Source organism: Scomber scombrus, chromosome 20, assembly GCF_963691925.1.
Source record: "Scomber scombrus chromosome 20, fScoSco1.1, whole genome shotgun sequence".
Lineage (NCBI taxonomy): Eukaryota > Metazoa > Chordata > Actinopteri > Scombriformes > Scombridae > Scomber > Scomber scombrus.
The window spans coordinates 18,103,289-18,128,696 of record NC_084989.1 but is presented as its reverse complement, the minus strand read 5'-3'; the positions used below and the strand labels follow the sequence as shown (position 1 = coordinate 18,128,696).

At 38.2% G+C, this 25,408-nt stretch overlaps 1 protein-coding gene across 1 annotated transcript in view; it reads right to left on the bottom strand.

The window, feature by feature from the left end:
* Window positions 1–319: 319 nt before the first annotated feature.
* Window positions 320–25,408, bottom strand: part of LOC134001951 (cadherin-18) — a 68,301-nt gene continuing 43,212 nt past the window's right edge. Inside the window, exons 8-11 of the mRNA XM_062441157.1 lie at window positions 22,511–22,632; window positions 17,907–18,024; window positions 8,386–8,637; window positions 320–902 (exon numbers count right to left, since the gene is read on the bottom strand). Of these exons, the coding sequence (XP_062297141.1) occupies window positions 397–902; window positions 8,386–8,637; window positions 17,907–18,024; window positions 22,511–22,632 (998 nt within the window). The 3' untranslated portion in view covers window positions 320–396. The remainder of the gene's footprint in view (window positions 903–8,385; window positions 8,638–17,906; window positions 18,025–22,510; window positions 22,633–25,408) is intronic.

Below are 25,408 nucleotides of genomic sequence, written 5' to 3'. Positions count from 1 at the left end.
TGCCTCCCACCATGATATTCTTAACTGCATGCTGTATATCCATTCTGGAGGAAGAAGACAAGTGTACACTCTCTCTCACATATCCACTCATATGGATTTCAGGACTTTATTGAGCAATAAAAAATATACACCAAGGAAAATATCATTTTCCTTTTTCCCCATATTGTTGTTCCATCTCAAAATTTGATTTAATACTTTCAGATGAACGACCCATGATCGAAAGCGACAAAATGAAGAAAAAAAAAGAAAACAAAAAAGGGCAGTTTTTTCAGTTCAACAGAGAAAGTTAAAAACCACTGGAACAGTTTGACAGCATCTCTGTTTGTTAACTTGTTCACTGAAATTTTGAAAAACGGATTTCAAACAGATTTGGTTTAACAAGAGTGGAATCACAGACTAAGTCGTCACATCTGAATCTGCCTCTCCGTAGAGTTTTGCCAGTTTCTGGAACTCGGGCCCCCAGTCATCCAGGTAGTTATAATCCTGCTCCGATTGTGTACCAGGAGAGTCTAAAGGGCTGATGGATCCTGTGGGTGAGCCCTGGCCCTCGTAAGCGTAGGTCTGGAGGGAGTCGTAGGGTGGCACAGTTGTGTCCATGTCAGCCTCCACCAGTCTCTGCTTGATGAACTCGTGCACATCCACCTCATCCAGCTCCACTGACGGGCTCCGATGGCTGCGGGGAGGAGCACAATGTTGTCTTGCTTCTGGGCGAACGTCTCGCCGGAACTTGAGCTCCTCGGCTGCAGCTGGGTTACGAAGGGCGATGATGTCGAAGGCCTCGGTGTCCTCCTCGCCTCCACCCTCATCGTCGTAGGTGACTACATTCTCACGGATATCCTCTTCGGAGATGATGAGGGGCTCTTTTTTGCTCCGCCTCAGTGTGATGAAGAGAACCACGATGGCTGCAAGAGAGAAGAAGCTTTGTGAATCATAATGAAACTGACAACAGACAGTTAACATAGACAAAAGGAAGTAGCAATTTGACATAGATTGAGAAGTGATGAGAATAATACCAAAACATCTGCAATAACGTAACAGTATAATTGTGGAAAACTTCATTACAACAAAATAACAGACTTCACAGTTGTGGGAGAAAGATGAATTGGAAAATACTTCTTTAACAATGAAATTAACAAGCCACTTAGCAGAACATCATCACATAAGAACAGCTGAATGTGGTTACAATGCTAAACCATGTTATTTTATGCTAATACCAATCCCTGTGTGTGCCTGCGTTAGTTATTAATTCATAGCTCATGACAGAAAAACATGTTGTACTTCGTAAACAGCCAACCAAATGAACACAAGCCGATTTTATGTGCATATTTATCTGTTTTTCCATCAGGACACTAAAACTGGCCAAGCGTTGCAGAGTTGTAAATCAATAATACGCTTCAGCCGACATTAGTATGGCTGTGATGATTTTTTGAATGCAAGCTGTTGAGTTGATGACAATATTCACATTACCATCATCTGTGGAAAACATTTAACCACATGTCAAGCCAAAATGTAAAATGATAAACTAGGGGAAGGTGAACATGCGTCAGCAAATGGAGTTGTGTCTCATGTCTTCATCTGCTAGTTTTAGGTGAGGCTAGTAATGGAAAGAATGAGTCAGTTTTACCACATCAAATAAAATATACCATGATGTTGCAGAATATGTCTGTAGATAAGTAGCTTACAGTGTAAAAAAAAAAAAAATAAATCATTGCCAATGGTTAATGAAGTCAAGAAGCCAAGTAATATTTGATGACATGCTACATCTTGGAACTTGTTCCTACAACTAATGAGAGTCATGCTTCTTTGGGTTAATGATGACCTCCCTGCAAGATGTTAACAGTAACATCTATTTAATAAAATAGCGTCAGCAAGGGAAGTAGATTTTTACAGCAGTGCAATATCTAAAAGGAGTTCATTATGCTACATTACAGGGATGAGCGAGATAGATCATTCCCGCAGTAGCGTCTTTTCTGAACATTCAAATTGGATTTCAGGAAGAAGAAGAACATCTACGTTCAAACAACAAAAAGGGAGATTTTTTAAAGGTGGTATAAATGTTTTCTGCATCTAAGCATTGCACATTTTTGTGTGCTATAATTATCCAAATGGCAACACACTACTATGTTACATCAGTCTCACTGGAATAGACACCATATAACACATAACGTGAGAGCTAGACAGAGAGACAGGAAGGTGCAAGTGGTGGTGGTGTATTAACAGGAGGTAGAGGTTTTTTAGCTTTCATAACATCAAGGATGCAATGATGTGTTTAGCTAATCTGCTGTATTTACGCATTCTGTGAATGGTTTATGGAACAGTTTCAAGCTAGATTGAAGGTGTGATGCCATCAAGCTTGAGCAGTCTAGTCAAACACTGGAACCTTTACTCTTTCAGTTCTCGTAAGAATAATGGCACTGCATTAGTGGACTGAACAGACTGAAGATGCCAGACTAAGTCATCTATCAGCTTTTGTCAACATGAAATGACCTCTTAACGCAAGGTATTATCGGTCTAAGCACGGACAGAATAGCCTGGTAGCACACTGGGTAAAAAGTTGAAGGAAGTGTCTGCGTTCATTTGGCTAATAAAGTTATTTACACACATTATTTTGACAATGGATTTTTGTACAAGACAAGAAGACAAAACAGGCAATTATCATTCACTTGATATTGTGAATTAGTAATCCTAAACAAATGAGCTGCCCAAATTCTGTCCTAGGATGGTCCAAAAATTAATCTGTATATGGCTGCAGGCCAAAAAGAAATATTGATGTTATATGAAATGTCATTACATTATGTATGAATGTATTATATTTTATGGAAAATTAACACTTTACATCTAAAATAACAATTAAAAGTAAGAAAAACAATAGTCTTTAATCTGTTAAGCAATCATGTTATTGATTTGCAGAGATAATTTGTTAAACATAAAATATCCATATGCTTCTTTTTGGGAGCATAAACACATTAAAAAGACAAAGTGCATGCAACTCATGCAATGCTTTAGTTGTATTGTCCACCTTTTAATCAAGAGTGAAAGTTTGACTTCAGCTTAAAAAATGACAAAATTAGTACACATCATAGTGACAACACTGAATAACAAATCAATAGTGGATATTGAGTTTACATTGAGAAATGTTAAAGTTACACATCACAAAATGCCCCCATAGTATAGACCTTGTATTATGTTCTTCAATGCCCTGTATAGTTATACAGTGGGAGACTGATGTCATAGGGGCGAGAGTCAGTGAGTTTATCAGCTTGCGCTTGTTTAGATTCAACAAACTAAAAGCCTGCTCAAAAAAAGTAAGTACTTCCAAACAAGGAAGAGCATACCTATCTGCTTGAACTGTGGAAGTACAACAAGGGAAGAGCAGAACTTATTTTGGAGTTGTGAGAATCAGGCTCCTTTAAATAAGCTCCCGACTAAATATGTCCACATTAACAGAAAACTGCTGTGCAAATAACTCAAAGACTGTTGCATTGCCTCTGAAATATTAAAAGTGCCAGTCAAACTCCAGCATAAGATTGCTGAGAATGTCCATGTGCTTGGGTACATTCCCTTCCATCAAGTCTACCTCTCTAAAATCGGGGAAATGGGCCAAATTTCATGAAAGTGGAGACGAGAGAAAAAGAGAATAACTAAGAATCTGGGCATAAAAACAGGCATGCAAAACCTGAAGGGGGACAATTGGCCAAGAGGAAATGAAACTATAGTAATTTAATATAAATAATTAAAAGCTTGATTAACAAAAATAAAAAGGCCCCATGACTGAATGCATACTAAACTTTACATTATATTTTTTTGTCATCATGTCACCTGCTGAGAGATGTCTGATGAGCAGTAGTATTTCTGCTTGAAGGCTCTGATGTGATCAAACAGATGGCTGATTATCTGGTTCCCTGGAGCTGAAGATTCAAAATGTTGAGCAGCTCTGTGACGTCCACCAGAAAAGCCAGGTCGCGAATCCAATGCTTATCCGTGGCCACTTGAACGTTACTGTCCTTTCTTGCTTGAAACATCCTGATCTCATCACGCAGCTCAAAAAAATTGGCAGAGACCTTTCCCTTGGCTCAGCCATCTCACCTCCTGGTGGTTCAGCACATCACCATACTGCACATCTGTCTCATCCAGGTCAGACAGCACTTTGGAGAATTTATTGTTGACAATAGAGTAAACTTTGAGTATTACATTGTTGGGCCCAATTGATTTGGCACACAGCTGTTCTTGGTATAAAATACAATGGCATTTTAAAATTTTCCCCTCGCACTCATGGACTTTTTCCGATACGAGCACAGTGGCCAGATTTCTTCATTACTATTGCGATGCATCCATCAGTGTGCAGTCTTTTTTTTCTCTTTTGGGGCCTCCGTCAGTTGTAAAGCCAGCCAGATTTCCCACTTCATATTGTTCTTTTCCAGAACTCTGTCCACTGCCAAAATATCGACTTTTTTTTGTTGTACATGAAAATGCCAGCCAGGTCCTGTGAGACTTCACAATTTTCGCTGACTCCACGCAAAAACACCACCAAATGAGTAGACTCAGATAAATCAGCGCTCATGTCAAAATTGATGGAAAAGGTCGAAAATTCTGTTTTTTAATCCATGATTTGCTCACGTACGTATGTCTTGAGTCATGTCCTTGATGCGGTGGATAATGGTGTTCTGGGACAAGCTGATTTTGAAGAAAGCCCGCTTGATTAGGGCACACAGTCTCAGCAGCTACATTATACAGAATACCATAAGTCTTCGTAGATAAAACATATGTAATGTTAATAGGGAAGTTTAACAGCACTGTGCTGTGCATTGTCATAAAATTCAAATTATGTACTTTTTTTTACTGCACAACATTTACGTTTCAGGAAAAGCACTATAAAATAAGAGGAGAATAAGCATAAGCTTGTAAAATGCCTTGGTCGGCCAAAACAAAGGGAGCACATGCCATATCTGGCCCATGGGCCCCAAATTGGGCAGCAGTGACCTAAACCAATTGGCCCACAATAAATCTAGGGGGTTTAAGGGGCACTTGAGGGTTTATAACCTTGGGGCATAGATCACTAAAATTTGAGTCCAGTAACTCTACTGTACTGTGTCATTTTTCAATCCCTGGTTGAGTTGTAATTTGATGGTTTCAGACTAAATGTAATGTAGACTGCTAAACCTTTCCATTAAGGTCTGAAATAGAACTTTAAGATGAATCTATCTACATGTACAGTATTTCATTATTAAGTGTATTTCCTCACCTGTGTTTTTAATAATATTGTCACCCCACCTGCATTCATTAATAAAATGAATGTTGGCCATTTTTATTTATTTATTTTCGCAGAAAGAAACTTGAAACGTCACATTTCAGTACATGCCTGATAACAGGCCTTCTGCACCTACTGGGCTCCACCAACATTGGCTCACTGAAATAAACTGGATATAAAATAAAATCTAACAATTCACATAAATTTTAAGTTTAAATTCATTACGTGGTACATTATGCATACATTGTAGAAATACCACTAATTGTGATTGTGTGCTTTAATCTTATTACTCATTTAATGTAATCAGTACTGCAATATTGTATAATTTTCTTAAAATGTATAAAGGCCATTACAAATTGGAGTCAGCCCTGAGATAATTTGTATCCCTTTCTGACTCGCTCAGGGCTTAATTAGGATGGCTTATTAGAGGACATGGAGATAAAACACGGACATTTATCAGACAGACAGAAAACAATCAGACACAAACAAACCACACACTGACAAGAAAAGACGAGACAAAATTGAATGTTTGAACCATATGTGATACAGACATTGATGTCCCGTCCGAACCCCTTTTGTATACCTTTTTGACCAATTGTCTGTGACTGACTGACAGATTTGCTGAATAATGAAGTTATTCCATTGGTCTGCCAAAGACAGCCAAATCCGGCAAAAGCTAAATATCCCAGAATGCACTTCACATCATCTGACAGCAATACGATGGCAGAGATTAAGCTGTTGTAACTTACTGTTAATGTCACTTTATTAAGTTTTAATGTTTTCTCAGGTGAGAAAGTAACCATTTAGATTCCCAATATGTGGTCAGTTTATCCAAATAACACCTATTTGAGAAGCAGTGACTAATGTCATTTATTGTCAACCTGCATCTAGTGTTGTTTTAAAAAAAAATTAAGTTTGTCTTACACACAACACATATTGTATTGGGCTCATGTACAAGTAGCATTTATGATTAACTTGTTAGTTAATGCATTAAAAACATTTTTTTGGGTTGTTGATAAGTGAAATAATATAAAGAGCATACTAAAAAATAGCCTAAAACTTAACCCTTCTTATAACAGCATCATATAGTCTACACCTAAAATCTGGTGCAATGTATAAAGTATCTTTAATGTTTTTCTTATGTGTACAGCACTTTGACTTACAACTACTGCATGACAGGTGCTATACAAATAAATGGTTGAACTGTCATCTTAAAAATGCTATATTTAACCAGGCAACAAATTAAAGCCCTGTAACATTTCATATACAGCCCAGCCATATACTAGGTTTTGATGTTTGTCAAGTAATCAGCTTTGGTCTAAAACCAGCTCTGCACTCTTTGGCTACACCCTTGAATCTGACCAAGGTTTTGTGGTTGCAAGGACATATATTTGTGCATGTGATAGCCAGGAAGTGTTAGAGATGATACTGTAGCTCAAATTCATTCATATTTTATAAGGTTATTTTTGGGGATAAAACATGTGACAAATGACTCAATGTATCAGTATTAGATAAAAAAACAACAACCCCCAAACAAACAAAAAAACAACCCTTTGACTCAGTACAATGTTGTCTAATATTATGAAAGTTTAAGAAAGATAAGAAATATCTGGTCCATAGATTCAATTATAAAATACAATTTTTAAAAAATGGGTTAAATGGGCTGGAAATTGATTAATTAAACTGTGACCCACTGACAAAATACAGTGCCCCGTGGAATGATATGTTACAAAATGTCTGTCCAGTAATTGAGCTGTGTGCAAGACACTTCATGCATAGTTCAAACTAAAACAAAAAACCATGTGTGTAATCAGTTCTTCCTCTCTTTTTGTCCTATCCTAACTAGAGTCTGCTTTGCGCTGATGATTAGTGATTCAGTGTGTGTGTCTCTCACTCAAGCGTTTGCTCCAAACAGTGGTGATGGCCTTTTGTTCGCCTCAGCCAGAGGCTCTGGCATAGACGAGAGAGACAGCCAGTATGAATATGCATAACCTTCACGCACTAATGTCCACAGACAATCACTGACAAGAGGAGGGGAGAGCAGCAACAGTGAAGCCGTGTTATTAGACAGCTTTGTCTAATCATGTCCGAATGCAGGTTGCTTTGCAAACATAGAAACTAGTCTGCGACATATCACACAACGGCTGTGAGATGCTGCAGTTAAGCTGATGTTAGATTGTTTACTTTTGTAAATGTAATATGTTCCTTTTGATTTTCCATGCCTAATATTATGTTTTATTAGATTTATTTTTAAATTTATTCTGTAAAGCTACCTGTCCAGATTCCTAATCTAAAGTGACAAGATCATATTTGCAAGTTCATATATTATCAATTGCTGTCACTGCAAAGACAGGTTGCCATAGTAACAAGGCACGCACACATGTTTTCTGGGTGCTGCGACAAGCTGCTAACATGGAAGTATCCTTGTTTATTTTCACTGTTTTTCTGATGGTGCTTTGTATGCATGCTGCAGAACGGATCCGTCACACATGAAATCAACGAGAGTGGTATCTACGTTGTTGGCTGTCACCACATTCCGCCATGCTTGTCCTCTGCTCTCCTAGTCACAACATGTGGTGTCAAATATGTGCCAGGCAGAGAGTGATGGGGGGAAAAAAGAAGACTCATTTGTATAGTAAGAAAGCACATTTGAATTGAATTTCAGATCGTCAACAAATGTGATTTAGGTCTAATCTGATTTTTTGATTGGAGCTGAACATGAATCCTCATTGCTCTTAGCCTCAAGTTTACCTCTTCAACCGCAATAGGGTTATTCTCAGTATTCTTTCAGCTGTATATGCCTCCTCCCTGAATTACATTGACCCTGCTATCTCCATTCCCCTCCTCTTTGCTGTCTTTGTCCTCACCATCTCCTTTCTAGTCATCTCTTCTCCAGCCTCCTCTTGCTGTGTACTCCTTTTCTTCTGTCCTTCATATTCTCTTTTTTTATATCACCCTTGCCCTCTCTAACTCTTTCTACCCTCATTCTGAATTCTACCTGTGTCTTCACATGTCTATTCATCCCTCTCTCCTCTGTCCTTGTCAAACCCTTCCACCCTTCTCTGCTCTTCTATGGTCCATCTCTTCTATCCAAGCTCCCCCCTGCTGTAGTTCCCGCAGCGGCTGTCCCAACTTACCCAGCAGGATGACGATGCAAAGCAGGATGGCGATCAGAGCCCCCGTGCTGAGACCTGCTGAGGAGAGGAACGCTTCGCCCTGGCACATTCGGATCCTACCGTGGCGCTGGCATGGGCAAACACGCAGGGTCAAGGTGCTGGTGCCGCTCAACGATGGCTCCCCGCTGTCCCACACCACAATAGGCAGCTCATACAGTTCCTGGGTCAGATGGTTGAAACGACGCCGTCTTGCAATGATGCTGGCTGTGCTATCTGTAATGATAAAAAATGTTGAGGAAGATTAGATCCCTTGGTTAAAAAGACAAATTGATAGCTTCATGTTTCTACTTCGATGCATTGTGCTCTCAGAGAGGCCTTCAATTACCTATTTATACGGACACACATTTAGATTACATGTAGGAATTGTCAGCTATACAGAAGGAATTCCAATCTATATTTGCTGTTGGATATTGTGTGTGGATGTTTGCTTTTGAATGATCTCAAGCTCTTACATTTCTTACTGTGTCTGCTGCTTCCCTGTATGCCAAAGCTAATTAATTTCAAAGGTGTTTGTTTACTATTTTAGTGTGCTGCAAAATAACAGTTCACCTTGGCCACTGCAGAAACTCTTCTGTTTATCTACATGTTCCATTCACATAAGTGAAAAGGGTGAATTTATAGAGATGAAAAGCAAACGAGAGAGCTTGAGAGGAAGGTTTTATGGCAAGATTTCCTCAAAGAAAGAGATTCATGTAAACACACAGATGCAACACTAAAATAAACATGACAAAAATGTAGCTTGTTTTTCTCATTATGTCACTTGTCCCTCTCCATTGGACTATATCCTTTTACCTGAATGCACGATCTGTATCGTATTGCAACAATGACTGTGACCAATTACTTGCTTTTATTAATTGCAGACAGGTTGTGTAAAACCATAGTTCATACCATATACCATAGTTAAAAGCATAGTTCACTTCAACATTCTTGATAAAGATATTATTAATTCTTGAAAATGAATGTATCTCAGTTATCTGGTACATCCCTATTTATGTGTGTTCGACATTAAAGCAGGATGTTTACTGTATAATATGCCAAGCAGGCTACTTGCCAATGTCCTCTATATAGCTGTAGCCAGCTATAGCAGCCTAGTTTACTTTAACCTAGTTTATTGTGTTGGAGTCCACTGCTGAAGAAACAAAAAAATGAGAGGAAAATAGATACCGCTGACAAAGCTGCCATTAGACATTTGGTGGTCATTATTTCCCACAAATTACAACTAAATTAAGTTATTTCACTTCACTGATTTGTACCATGGATTTTTTTCTATCATATTTGTTCAGGGGAATGCTTGTTTATGTGCTATCAGACTGCTAAATACCTTCTTCATAGATAAACAAAAGAGCAAAAAGAGAGACTTTAGGTGCATCTGTAACCTATACCTATGTTACTGCACATGGACAGTTATGAAATAATATATTATAGGATTTGGTATTCAACTTTTGAAGGGGATTTTGACATAAAGAGGACTTACTTTATATTGTGAGAAAACATATATTTGATGATACTGATATTGGACATTACTAATGATGGATGGCAATGGGATAATTTACAGTGACCTTAAATCTTATGAGGAGCTACTTTACACTATTCATGGTTCTTGTAGCTGTACGTGAGTACTCCACATTATAGAGTGAAAAGAGAAGTAATGTGTCAACTTGAAGGCTTTTGTCAGAGTTGTATTTATGTTTGCTGAGACCAGTAAAAAGATAAAACCCTAGAATCTCTCCCTGAAGTTAATTGTACAGCTCTGTAGAACCCAATCATAGATGGTAGTGCATACGCTGTGTCCGAAATCACTCCCTGTTTACTATCGTATATATGTCTACTGCTTACTACTGGGTAAACTACTCAGTGTCTATTATGTAGGGAGAAGTGAATGAATGAACAGGGGAATGCTTTCAGACCATAGACTGTATATAAAATGGACGTAATTTCCGGTGCATGCCGGGTAAAAAAACCCCCACGGATTCTACTTATATGAGCAAAAGGCGCCCTCTGAACCTGTGAACCAAATAAAACCTGTCAATCACGACATAGCCACGCCCCAATGCATACCCTGCTTTATCGTCAAATATAAAATCAGGGAGGCCAAAATTTCACAAATGAACATCATACTGCATTGAAGAAGGCTTTAAACTAGCGATTGAGACCATAAACACATTTTGAAAACGTTTACTGAGGTTATAAATCAAGTGAGAAGTTGGTGAATTCTCCATTGACTTAGAGACTATAGAGACGGAAGTCCTTTTGACACCAAAACGGTCACCCCCTGGTGGCCTTTTGATATAATGCAGTTTCAAGTTACTTCCACGTTCGCATCATTTCAGAGGACCGGAACTCCCCGCCTGTTTCAGACACAGTTCTTTTGTTAGAGTAAGATGGACAAACATAGGATGACATTTACCTTGACTTTAGTAAATAGTTTCCTGTTTCCTATTGTAACAATACAACTACTTCCTTTCAGAAGGCATGCATGTTAAGAAGCTTACATTAACATGAAGGCTAATGCACTACACACGCTGGGCTATTATGAAGGTTTATCATTAAGAACCTAACACGCCATGCTTATTGGTACATGTAGGCTGTGTGAGAAAGGTTTGTCTGAACAGGAGAAGACCAGATAATCTATCAACATGGTGTCCAAATATGTAGGATCCCTGTTCATTGAAACTATATGGCTGGGTGGGTCAGGTACTTGGATGACTAACTTGGTCCTGACATGACTGATATATATTCATGGGATATTTTAAGGGCGAAAATGCTGAATCGTGCACAGGACAACCTTTTTCTTTCCACCCAGTGAAAACACCTCCGCCGTGCAGTACTATCATGCTGCTGCTCTGAGACCTTGCCTCCCACTCCAATCTCTGCTCCATCTATGAATAATTATAATGATCGACATTTGGAATGACAACACGTACTTCAAGCTTTATTAAGTCAGGCTCACAGTATCACCGAATCAGCAAGCAGATGGGTGGGGGGTTTGAGAGAGTGGAGTGGGAGAGATTCAAATAACAAGGAAGCGAGATGGGGAGTTGGAAGATGAGAGGGGAAGAGGGGGAGGCGAGTGGGGTGAATGGAGGAAGTGTGTTTGTGTGTATGTGTGAGCCAAAGAGGGAGCAGAGAGGACAAATAAGAAGGCTGAAGCAGAGAGACACAAACAAGCTGTGTGTATGTGGTCTCTGCCGTCATAGTCTTTACACTGAAGCACAGAGCACAACAGCGAGGGTCCTTTTACAGACCATGAAAAGGAATTGCTTCAAGTCATGCTAATTTCACATTAAACCACCTCTCATCGCAGGTGGGAGGAGGAGAGCACTGTGTGCTTGTTGATTAACGCCACAGTGTGATGGGCCATCTGCAGCCACACGGCATCCGCATAAGAGAAGAGACAGCATGAGTTAGTACAGTCACAGTTTAAACGTGTTGTGACAGCTGCAACAGTAACCTGCAGCGCGGGGCAGGTGACCACCCAATAAATGGGGGAAAACATTCTTTTAAGAGCATTTGACACTTCACTGAGAATTATACTGAATGTTTTGATCCATGCTATTTTGCAGATCACTGGCATTCAATTTTACTCTTTCTTCTGGTGTGCACACATAGAAAGTGCACACATACATGTATATGCATGTGTGTGAGGCTTTACTCGACCCTGTGGAAATCCCCTTACACTGGGTTCATTAAGTCAGAGTATGAACTGGCAAATGGCCTATTTTTTTCCACTTTTCCAGAAGCAATAGCATGATAGGTGAAGTATTACTTGCATAACTGTCACTCATGCATTCTCCATCTCAAGATATAAAAGAAAAACCTTATTGGCAGAGATGCAGAAATGAGGTGGGTCTGCCCTATCAGACTCAATTCTGATTCCTTTGGTCACACTCAGCTCTCTCTAGCTCTCAAAGTTAAAAAAAAATAAAGAACATTATGAATGTTATATACAATATAATGAAGCATTTTAAACTGTAACCTTGTATGTCTGAAGTAAAAACCTCAGCAGTTTAATATTGAATTACTGAAACAGAGTGTAAAAACAGAAAATCCATGATTTACAGTATCATCTGATAGACTAAAAGATGCACAATATATTTGAACTGAAATATTGAAGGTATTTACCATATAATATCTTTGTAGAGCTGAGCAACTGTAAAATATACAGAGTGTGATATGGACCAAAAATATACCAACAATAGACACATGCGACGCAACCACATCTCGACAGACTTCACACTTGCCTACACATGCACTTAGCTGGATTCCTTGTGAACTTTGGTGGGTGTGTGTAGGTGCCGCTGATGGGATTTAGCACAAACCTTCTCTCTAGTTGCCACTTGTAGCTTAACATATAGTTCTATGGTGGCACTCTGGGGAGAATACATTGGGTAACATTCTGATGGTGGGTACTTAATGTTGGGGATGGCTCAGATTTATACCGGCTGAATATATTGAAAAAAGTGTGTGTATACATAATGTAGGTATTACAGATATTGAAATCCACACCCATATTCTTTCTGCTTACAGAAGCATCAACTGTCTGTACGGTCTGTGTTGTGTAAGTGAACCCACCATTATCTACAAAATCAATGTAAATCTCAAGATATAGGTTGTTATCTGACTGTATTAGACTACTTAGACTAGAGCCGCAGTGATTAGTTGATCAGTATCTTAGTTGATGGGCAGAAAAAATAATCAGCAACTGTTTTGATAATCAAATAATCATGTCATTTTTTAAGCAAAAATGCTAAACATTTGCTGTAGCTTCTTGAATGTGATGATTAACTCTGTATCATACATGCTAGTAAAGTGAATAATTTATATTGTTGACTGTTGATCAGATAAAATGAGAGTTGAAAATGTCACTGTGAGCTCTAAGAAATTATAAATGTCATTTTCCACTATTACATTTTGTAGAAAAAAATGATTAATTGACTGGTATGCCCTTTCAACCAAATAATTACAAACTGTTGCACATCAAACTGAATATCCTGTATCAATCAGGACTTGGCAAATTCATATACTGCAACACCCTTTGTATTATTGAGAGTCAGTTCTGCATATTCATGATTCAGTGTTGTTCAAACACTAATATCATTTTGTGTAGAAATAGCCTTTCATACAGAACAATACACAACACATCTCCTTTTAAAGGAATCCCCTTGCATTCAATAGGGATTAGTTTGAAGGCTTAGTTTACCAAAACATGCCCAGCAGTGACAACAGATAGCAGTTAGTGATCAAGCTGCTTGGAAAAAACAATATGTTTTGCCCATTGCATTGGTTTCAGCATATACACAGTGCCACAGTATAGTTTGTGTCTACATAAGGTTGTGTTTTGTGTATTACAGGTAATTACTGGTTGGCCAGTATTCTGTATTCTTCTGTAGTAACAATCAAACAGGACTGCAGTGTACTATTATGTTCCTCTGTTACACAGGAACAATTTGGTTTAGTGCTCCAAAGCAATACTAAAGGCTACTGATGCCTTACTGCATACATATGAGTTTTATGCAAAATGATATTGGTTAATTTAAAAAACAAAAAAGAACAAAACAAAAAAACAAACACTGCATTGCTTTTACTTAACACGTCATTATCCAGTAATTCATTCGATGTGACTTAGAATAGGAAATCTCATCAAATACTCAAATGTGAGATTGTGACAATTTTCAGCTGTTTGTTGTGCAAGTTTGACAAAACTAGCAAGAGACAGGCTGCTCTGCCCCTTTTGCACAAATCATGCTGTTTCAGCAGATAATGGGTGTTTTGGAATCTAGAAGTGTAACACCCATTGCAAGTGAAGTGTGAATGACATAAAAGCTAATTAAACGCCCCACATATCAATGGCTTGACAGCACTTCTTTCAACACAGCTGATTAACTGTAATATTATAAGGTCTTCTGTATGCACACTGGAAGAAGATGCCTTCAGAAATCAATTGATCTATTTAAGTATGTGGGTTATTTAGAGATCATAGCCCCCATTTAATTGCCTTTTTAGAAGCAAATGTCATCACAATGTGACAGATAAGGAGATCAAAGAGGCATTCAATTTTCAGTCATTGTAAAGTAGACATAGTCAAGTTGAATATATTTAAAGGGCTTTTAACAGAACAGGTTTGTCATAAAGTGCTTTCCTAGAGCAGCTGAACAAAGGCATCTACCTTATTTTCCAGCTTTAATGGTGCCTAATATGCTGTAAGAGTTTGACCTGCATTTATTGTAGCACATCCAGCACTTAAACTGCATCAACATATCTGAATGAATACTCAGTCTTTAAGGAGCCGTGGCTTCATCTCCTCGCATGCAAGCATCGTAAGTCCACAGTCTTGATCTGAATCTAAGACTGAATCTGTGCTCTCCTTTCTGCCAAAAATCAACACTCAGTGGCTATACTGATCTGGTTTTGTTTAACAGAGCTGGAGCTGTTACAGGTCTCCAAAGGAATAGCACCAAATTACTTAGATAATAGTTTTTAACAAATCTCATATTGTTGTAAGTAGATAGAAAATAGCTTCCTGAAAAAGCCATACTGTTTAGGCAATGGGTTCTTTTTAAAACTCCTGATTGTTGAAATGAGTGAAAAGGAGGAATCGATTATAGATATCACTAGCTGTTTAACTAAAGATGTAGTTATTAAACATATCAGAGTGTCTTAAAACCAATCCCCTTTTTTCCTCATGCAAAGAAAGAGCACAGCCACAAAAAATATCACGTTTCATAAGGATCCATTGTGAGCAAACTGTAACTGAGAAGGAAAGCAGGTCATGAGAGAGTTAGTTGTGTGAGTGACTGAGAGGGATTTTCGTCAGTTTCACAACAACAGAGGGAGGTATTAGACCCTGGCATAGGGCAGCTACCAACTGTTGGTCTGCTACAACAGACATGAAAGAAGCTGCTTTGAGTGTGAAGAGCTTACTTGAATTATCAGACACAGGAGTCAACAGCATGGTGCATTGTGCCTCTCTCTCACCCGGATATTGTGAACACAGCAAATAACTTCTGATCCACAGTGGCAGTAGACCACTATACAACTTTGACACCTCTTTTGAGTGCTAGTGCAAATGAGGACTCCAAGTAACTTGAGATGACTGGAGCAGCTTGAATTCTGGGTGCAGCGGCTTAACTTTAAGAGGGCGGCTGGTGTTTAAATACTTTGGATGAGCTAGACAGAACTCAGAGAGAAAAGTAAGTGATATGAATCCTTTTATAGGTGGACAGGAATTCTAACAAAAGGTGTGAAGGTGTGTGTGTGTTTAAAAGTTGGAAGTTATTAAAACTAGAACCACTCTCCTTGTCTAAAAGCTGGTTTAAGTGTGCGCTTTATCAAGGTATTTAACTGCTTTAGTGGAGCTTCTCTGCAGTCAACAGATCAAGTTGGAGGCTTTGTTGGGTACCTGCCTCTCCTTCTTCTGGTCAACTAATAGTCCAGGTTGTAGCACTAAATCAGAACATCTGAGTTAAAGAAATGACTTCTCTATAAAGGAAATATTTCTACCGTATACAGTTTGTCTTACATAAAGAAAATAAGTAACAATTTAGTGTTTCCATGCAGTGACACACAGTAGGCCCATCCCACATAGGATTATATCACATATAGTTTGAGACAAACAAGAGCCTGTGGGATGGTATGCAGCAGGCACCATTACTCAAACAGCATGAACCAAAAAACGACTATCAATCCTTCATGAAAGAACAGTTTCCCTCCTGAATGGTTAGGGAATATTTTGCTGCAGATGGCTCTGTTTTTTTTAAATCTCACAACTTTTGTGAGAATCATTTTATAAGCGTGGGAAAGTTTTTTCAAATGGCTAGTATTTGCATCAGAAATGTGTTATTTCAATAGTTTAACTTCCACTGTACTTCTCAAAAGAAGACATAGTCCCCTTGGGTACACCTGCCCACCAGGCACTTACTGAGGTCTGGCTCCGACAGGGTGCCCTGGTTTCCCTGATCAAATTAGTCCTTTCCAAAGACACTGATGTATAGAGCGCTTTGAATTGCTTTTTACTGAGGTCCCTCATCTGAGACCAGTTTGATCTGGAAGACCCTACCAGGAGGTATTGCCCACACAGTTACCCTTGCACACTTTAGCTATACATTTACCTCAGTATACATAGCAGTGTCAGAGGCTGTGGAAGTCATCAATATGACAACTTTGTCACATAATTACATATTTCTACACAGAAAGTAAAACTAGTAGCAACATTGGCAGAGAATGGCTGCATCTCTGTGGCCGACTTGTTGTTGGTTAACGAGTGATTAGCTTTCCTTCATACCCACAGTGTGATTTCCTAACACAGCATATGGCAAATCAGCAAGAGATGTTTAGCAGACAGTTGTGGAGGTGTTTTATCTCCATGTATTCCACAGTAATACCCCAAAGTATGACGTGACAAAGACAAGAAATATATTTAACAAGTGTCACAACACATAAAACATATTCATAACTAAAGGCCAAAATACCAATCCTTAACTAGCTGGGATGAAAAGGGAATCATTGTAGATCCTTTGTGGAATTAGCTCTGCTGCATATAGCAAAATATATTCCCAATGACAAATTATTCATCATCAAGGATGGTATAATACAAAATAAAAAAATAAAAAAATAAATTAAAAAAACGATAATCTTCTCATGCATATTATTTATACTGTCATCTGTTATCCTTAATAATATAGGTATTTGGACCAGTCAATCCTTGCCTTGTTGAAATCATTTGCCCCTCAGAAGTGGAAATGGATGGGAGGTGAGGGAGGGCGTCTTTAAGTGCCACTTACATGAATGCAGCTAAACTTGTGTCTGAACCTCAGTGTACTTGAAGTAGGAAGGGGAATGCTTGTGGTGGGAAGCAACTGGACCAAGGGCTAAACAGACTTATCTCCTATTATCACATCGATTTTTTTCCCCTTTTCTTTCTTCTTTTTTTTTTTTTTTTTTTACCTCTCTCGCACTCTTTCCCTCTCTGTTTTTTGCCTCTCTCTGGCACAGATATTCTCCTGGAGTGCTGTGAACTCCTCTTCTCAGTGGGAAACTGTGAGATCTTCTGGCTGAGAGCTTTTAAAAGCCCTGTGATTGCAGACCAACCTAGGGCTAGGTATTCACCTGAGACTGAGATGGTTGCCATGGTAACACCTACTGTTGGCTCTACGCCGGCACAAAATAATGCGCGCAGGAGGGGAAAGTGAAAGCGCCTGAGCGGGTAATCCATTTGACAACACTATGTGCAAACATGCCAAACCACTATAACTACGATGTTTCATGAAGATCTGACTCTGAGTAAATCCCAGTGGCATTTTGGTCTCCAGATGACGACGATACCTAGTTGACAGAGCACATATTTTTATTGCACCTCCAAGCTAAGAGAAAATCGGTAGCTTATTGGATCTCGCAATGTGAGCATTGTGGATGGAGTCCTGCCCTGAGGGCCAACTGCAAAACTCATAAGAAATGCAAACAAACATATTGATCATTTTAATTACCTTCATTGTCCTTCAGGGTGAAGTTGGGATTTACTGGGAGCAGGCTTGGCAAAGCAAAGGAAAACCGCTGTCCATTGGCAAAGTCATCCTTATCCACTGCTGTGACGGTCTGGATCACCTGTTGTTCAGAATACATAGTACAAATTACTTTTCAATGACAACACCTGCAACTGTTTAATTAGCTGATGCACCACTTAGAATCACATATTACTATAATTGAATGGAAGATAAAGTGTAGATTCAGATTTTGATTCATGTCTCACTCAACTGTCTGTTGACCATAATTGTTCAGAGCCAGAGTTCCTTTGACCTACAAAACACTGGCCTTGTAACATTTTCTCCTCTACCTGTGTATACTGCTTGAAAGTGAATGACTTTTTGTAACTTTTAGACTTAAAAGCATTTGGTTTGTGCCAGGAGGGAGGTAGCATCTAACAATGACAAGAGTGCTCTCACAGCAACCTCACTGCTACTTTTGTCAGTTTGTTACCCTTAATTGGTAAAAGACACTGTGAGAGCGTGGAGACAGCCAGCCTTGAGAGAAAGAACGACCTGATAGCCCCTGTCACCACAGGGAATTCTTATCTTCAATGTGATTTTTGGGGTGTTGTTGTACTTCTAGTGTACTTGGACACAACTTTGTTTTAAACTCGGCTGTATTAGGATGTATTTTGTGAGTGCTTCAGTGTACTTATGTGGAGGTCATAGCCGTGAGAACGTATTCTGACCAGGGGATGATGGATAAAAAAAGAAAGAGAGGGGAGCATGACTTAAATGAACTGGGCCTGGCAGGACATGTTATTAGTGTGCATATGGAGTGCTTGTATGCTGTCTTTGGTGCTGAACTCCATGGCAACAGTAAACAGTGTGTTAAAGCAGAAAAGTACATTTTTGGGCATCCATTTTTCCTTTCTAGGTTAGCAATGAGAAAACTGTTTGTTTTTGTATAACCGGAAGTTGTATGTTAATCTTTCTGGCCCCTCTCTGTAAAGACTTTGTCATAAAATGTGTATAAACAAATACACACTTTCCCTGGCACCGTGCTTTACAGAGAGGGACCAATAAGATTCAAAATGCAACTTTCTATATTGGTAACTTGCTCATTGCCAACCTGGATACAAAAAAACTGATATCCAAAGGATATACAGACCAGACTGAAATAGGCATTGTTTAATGAGGTTTTGAGCTTCTTTGACATTAGCCCTCATTTGTGGATGGTGTTTAGACATACATGCTGCAACAACTTTTACAATGTTACAGGGAGAATCACAGAAGTATTCTACAATCATTTTCAGCTGAAAGGTGCAGAGAATGCATTCACCCTTATTGGCCTTAATAACCACCCCCTCTTTGAGAGCTGCTGTTTCATGCCATCTTGGTCAACTCTCCTCTTTAGTTCCTCTGAAACCAAATCAAGTGCTTCATAAAACTCGTCGGGAGTGTAGCTCTTGTGCCTCTGGTTCTGTTGTGTGCTAATAAATACACTTGGGTTTTTGGTGCCCTGTGCTCACCTGGCATTTTCAGTCCCACTGTGGATACAACGTGTAGTATGTTCACCACCACTGCATCATCTCAGTTGCTTTATAAGCAATTCAATACACCCAAGGACACCCAGTGCACTGGCTTTGGTGTGCTATCCACCGACTTGCATGGCTCAAAAAGTGCTTCACAACAAAAGAGGCCAAAGTAGGTTTTGGCTTTAATTGCTAGCTTACACAGGCCTCTGAATCTGGTCACTCTCCTCACACTTTAGTCATCCTTAAGTAGCTCATAGTGCAAATAATTTATCTTAGGCACTAAATACAAGCTTGGTAGCTATTGCTAGTATGCTGCATCTTGTTGGACATATGGAAAGTTGCAGCCAGTGGACAAACAGAGACTCTGAGCATATCTCTTTCAGTTGCATGAGAACATTTGAAAACCACCTTGACATATTACTAGCGCCATCAAAACAGAATCCCAATAGATGTTCAGTTGGGATGTTAAGCCTGAGAAATACATCGGATGCACCTGAACAGGGTCTCTCCACTGCTGTCAGAAGCATCGTACAATCCAAGGAAATCAGAGTGAATCTCCATGGTTTCGTCTACATATTGCAATGTCAATGAAAACTGCTCTATTGTACTGTCATCCATGGTACCATGGTCCAAGGTACAGACTATTTACAGCATGGGATACAATCTCACTGTGAATAGTGCAGGTGAATGACTTCATTTTGAATTTTGTCCAAGTGTCAGTTATCTCTCCTAAGAATCATTCTCTCTCTCTTTTGGGAGGTTGTAGGTACGTTCCAGCATAAGTTCATACAAAATGCCATCATGGCTGCTGTCACCCTGAAAAACCCTTCTTTCCCAGGAAGAGCACTGACCTGAACATCAGTTCTTGTGTGCTTTGCTGTATTCTGAGCTTAGTAGGCAGCATGGATAAAGGGGGCATCACTGTATAGCTTATACTTCTCACACTTGAATTTTTCAGTGGCCTTCCACCAGTCTGTGAAGCCTCCCTTGACAAAACTCCCTTACACTATCTTTATTAAATAGACCTTTCTGCACCTCTTTGACACAATTAAAACAGGCAATGTAATAACTGTCCTCAATATAATGCAGCCATCTCCATTTGTTGAACCAGGTTGCATTAAATGAATGACAAAACATTTATTTTCCAAATGGCTTGGCACTGGTTGGAGCTTTTGGCTGAGAAGATCAGTTATCTCCCTCTACTACAGTCCAAAGACCTGTTGTCATTATTTTGTTTCCCATCAGTGTGATAAACCAGTTAATTCCCTTTTAGGAATTATCATAAAAATCTAATTACATTTTTGGAAATACAGGGGATGTGATTTCATTGGTCATTAGTTTGAAAATGGCTTTTGGATTGGTACAAACACGTTTATACAAGATTGTCTAATGTGTATCTTCACTTTTTGTGGCATATGTTTTTTATATCTGGCATCCATCATTGTAACAATACTATATTGTATAATTCAGTACAAATCTCTCAGTTCAATATGCTTGTTGTGCAGTTCACATTTTTTTTAAATTGGCTGAGCTGTAAAGATTCCTCCTCTCACTGTTATCACATCAGGTTTTTTTTACCACACATCAGAAAATCAGATTCAAAATCTGTTAATTCCATTATTTATTGACAGTTGTGTTTTAGCACCTGTTGTTCTCAACAACATTCATACATATTAAAATATTTCTGATTTGTGACTTTGAGAAGGTGGCAGGTGTCAAACTATTTGAGTGAATTGTGTGAATTTGTCTACATATTGCGTAAGCATTAGACATGACAAGATATCCTGATGTTATTTTTTAAGATCAGTACACCTCAGGGTGTACTATCATGTCTGTGGCCACTAATCACAAGCAAAGAGGAGCTTTGTTCAAATTGTCAACCAGTGCTTTTCATAGCGTGTTAGTAATCATTGCCATTCATAGACAGAGCTTTAACAAAGAAAGCTCAGAAGCTAAGGAAAGCTAAGAAAAAGCTAAGAAAACTAACATTTAAAAAATCTGATCAACTTCAAAACACTCAAATCATGTACAAAGCAATAAATCAGTTATTGCCTAATAATATTAAAGGAGTTAATGTATTGAACAACTGTAATGAGGAAATGAAAACATATAGAACATTTAATACATTTAAATCAATGTTTAAAAATAACAGTGAATGGATATCGGATGGATGATCACAGAGGGAAACTGGCAGAGTAAGACAGAGTGCAGGTGGTGTAGGTTGTTTGGTGAACACTGGAGCGGAAAGTTGGAATATTCATGTTTAACATTAAATGTATTGATATAAAATAAAAAGGAGTAGGAGTGATTATGTATTCACGTCTTCCTACTCCTACTCGGGCATGAAATATTTATAATATTTATTTATTACTTTATATTAGCAAGTTTTAAATCTAATCTATTAAGCATGTTATGAGAATTGAAATGCAAACAGGTTCTAAAACATGAATTAGCAGTTATGTTCTTTCAAGTTTTGTCATGTTATGCTGAATGGTGGTGTGCAACTGTCTCATTGAACACATTGTAATACTTCCCACTTAACCTCCTTGGCAAATAGGCCTAGGGCAATGATGCAAGTTTAATTCAAATTTAATGCAAACCTTAATTTTAAACTTTTTTTCCGCAAGCTAGAAACTATTAAAAATGTATTTAGTTGTGTGTTCCCAGTTTTTACTTCATCATCCTTCTGCAAAACCACTCTTTCAGTCATTTCCATGCTGCTGATTGCTCTATATCTCAAAAACCTTCTTAATTTGAATGAATCAAAGACTACTGAGAGCAAATTGGAATGAGCTTCGATTTGGAGCTGTCATGGTTTGCTGCTGAAATACTTATTTTGAATGTGGGATGATTAAGAAGCTCTCTTCAATGTCTTTATAGTCTCTCCCAGTGAGTGAGCAACTCAAACTGCTGAGGGAAACAATTGTTCAGTGCAAAATGCATGCAGACAGAATGGATGGATGACTGAAGTTAATGCACAGTTCTCAATTTTGTGTTCAGGTGTTTGTGGCATAGAACGTTTGGAAAACAGAAATAGAGACATAGATAGTTGTAAAGGATTTTTCTAGGTGAATCCTAAACACTCACCTGTCCTGGCCTTGAGCTCTCACATACAATGACCTCCTCGTCTGTAGCTATTTCTGGCGGATTGTCATTCATGTCCAAGACCTGGACGGTAACAGGAACGTGACTGAGAAGGCTGGGGTTGTCTGTGCCAGAGAAAGAACAAGTGACAAAGAAGATGAAAGTCAAATGTAAGGCTTAATAACTAAGTAGAGCGGCTACACTGTAATTTTAAACTGGGGCACTCTGTGCTCTTCTTGTTAGACTGCTTATAAGTGTTGTCTTAGGCTTTGTCGCTATAAAAGTACTGAGGGATGCAATGTTGCAGAAGGAAATTGTGTGTATAAAAGCACATCTGATTATCTTTGTGCAGTGTTTTCTTGTACCAGCTGGTGTGCTTGGTTGTGATGCATTAATCTCTCCTATACTGCAGGAGCAACTAATTTACCACATAGAACATATGCCGTTCCTCATCTGATGTTAATACCAGGTAACAGTCTAAATGGCGACACAATAGCCACCTACACCCTTGATATACATGAAAATATATGTTTCTTTCTGGTGAAACAATTACATATTTATTGCAGACATATTGCAATATAATGGTATGTGGCGAACACTTTCTGTATATCCAGTGAACATTAATGTGCTGCAGAAATGCCAGGCTTAAGTGCCCCTAATATTAATACTGGTGAAGACTGTCTGAAGCATCAACAATACTGAACGATGGTGACTCATTTGTTAACATTTACACAAAATGAGGCTCAGTGATTGAGGCTTAGATTTCTGTTTAATAATAGAGGGGCTGGGCCAGTCTCCTTGAAGACATAACCTAAAAACATATGGAGTAGCACACGTTTCCTTGAATTTTCCCTAATTCCTAAAATATTATTAAAGTAACCTTGATCAAGGCAGTTAACCCTCAACCCACAGTCACCAACAGCAGAATTTTTTTTTTTTTACGAGGAAGTATCCAGATGCAAGTGTGTAGCAGGACTGTGCTAAAAAATAGCATGCACTGTAAGCAAAACCTTCTCTGGATAGAAATGTAGTTAAGCAGGTGCAGCAGTCTTTGCATTAAATTGATGTTTTTAGAATTGTATTTGATTAATCTTGTGGAAAGACTTCCATCCTTGGCGTTTTTTTTTCAGCAACGTCAACAGAAGGTTCAACATTCCAACACAAAGGGGCATTGACATTTCTTTATGCTGTTTAGAGGTGAAGCACTTCACCGATCCAGAAAACACTCAATGATAATAGGGCCCCTATAGAGTCTCAGGGGCCATTACAAGGGGTTGTAGGGTGGCTCACAGTAAATATGTCTTTGCTCATTTAAAGTGGTAAAATTGTATCCTTCTGCCTTTCTGACTGAGTCTTGGCTAAGTAATTGTATCCTTGAATACTAAGAAGAGGTGAAGAGATAACAAAAAAAAACATTAGCATGCAGCACCTCTGTCAGTCAGCAAGAGATTTGCCTAATTGTGATTACAAATTGCACAAGTTACCTGATAGCAATTCTTGAAGTTAGCAGGGCCTGCATTGATTTAATTAATTTTAAATGTAAGAAAGGACATTGAAACAATTGGGACTAATTTGATTTGGTAGTTAATTATAAGGAAAATACACTTTAACCTATTTGAATATATTCTAATCAATATGCAAATGATCTTTGTCATTCTTGTTTTCTTCAGGCTTTAATTGTTAATTCCACTATTAAGGCACCTGGAACTGGACTATTTTTAAATACTGTTGGTGACTGTGATATAACTGTTAATAAAGCTATTAAAACATCATACTGCATTGGAACCTCAATATATAGCACTGTATAGCAGTGTACTGCATCCTCATTGGTTGAGTATTGACAAGGGTTGGAACCATGTTATTGATTTATTAGAGGTGCTTTGTCTTACACGCCCTATTACTATACTTCTATTTTTCAGTGTGCATTTTGTGACTTGTTGACTCAAAATGTGCACACCATTTGCATCAACACATTATCTTGTAATTGTATGACCATTCATATTAATGTTTTTACTCTTCTTGTGATGGCATATTGACACAAATGAATGTGATTAGATGGTATTAGTGTCATTCATCATTTGACCATATATATATATATATATATATATATATATATATATATATATATATATAGTTTTATGCTTTTAAAATCATTCTGTTGAGGCACATAACTGTGCTCTAATTCATTCATAATTCATTTAATTATTTATAATATATGTTATTAGCTTGAGGCTAAACAGGATACGTGTGGAAAGAAAGAGCAATCTCTTCTAACTGCCTTTTTCATGCATAATAGTATATCATGTGTTTACTACAGTTCCCAAAGGTGTCAAACACAGGATATATACATATAAAATGGTTATTAAATGATTTATACATCGGCAGGTGGAGAAAATAATATTTACAGTGTGTACAGTGCATGTACTGCATATATAGTACCAGTCAAAAGTTTGGACACACTTTCTCATTGATGTGAATGGGAAAGTGTGTCCAAACTTTTGACTGGTATTGATATTGACATATGCATTATATGTATGTATCTCCATATCTACTTATGAACCAATTACAAACTTTTACACTCTTTTTGGTATATGAATGCAAATATTGCAAGACAAAGCAATTCTAAGTATGTAGCTACTAATATAAAATGTCATTTTTGCACAGATAGAATCAGAATATCTTCAAGTTTTCTGAATTTCTTGAACTTCCCAAGACAATAATTAACAATAAATTAATTTGATTAGATTATTAAACTTTCTAGAAGTAGAAATGTCAATATGGCAAGAACCAGAAAAAGAGAAAAAAAAAACACTTAGATAAACATGGCTGACTTCATCTACATCTGCTCATTCATTAACACTCACATAAAAGCAAACAAACACAGCAGGTGCATTACATGTG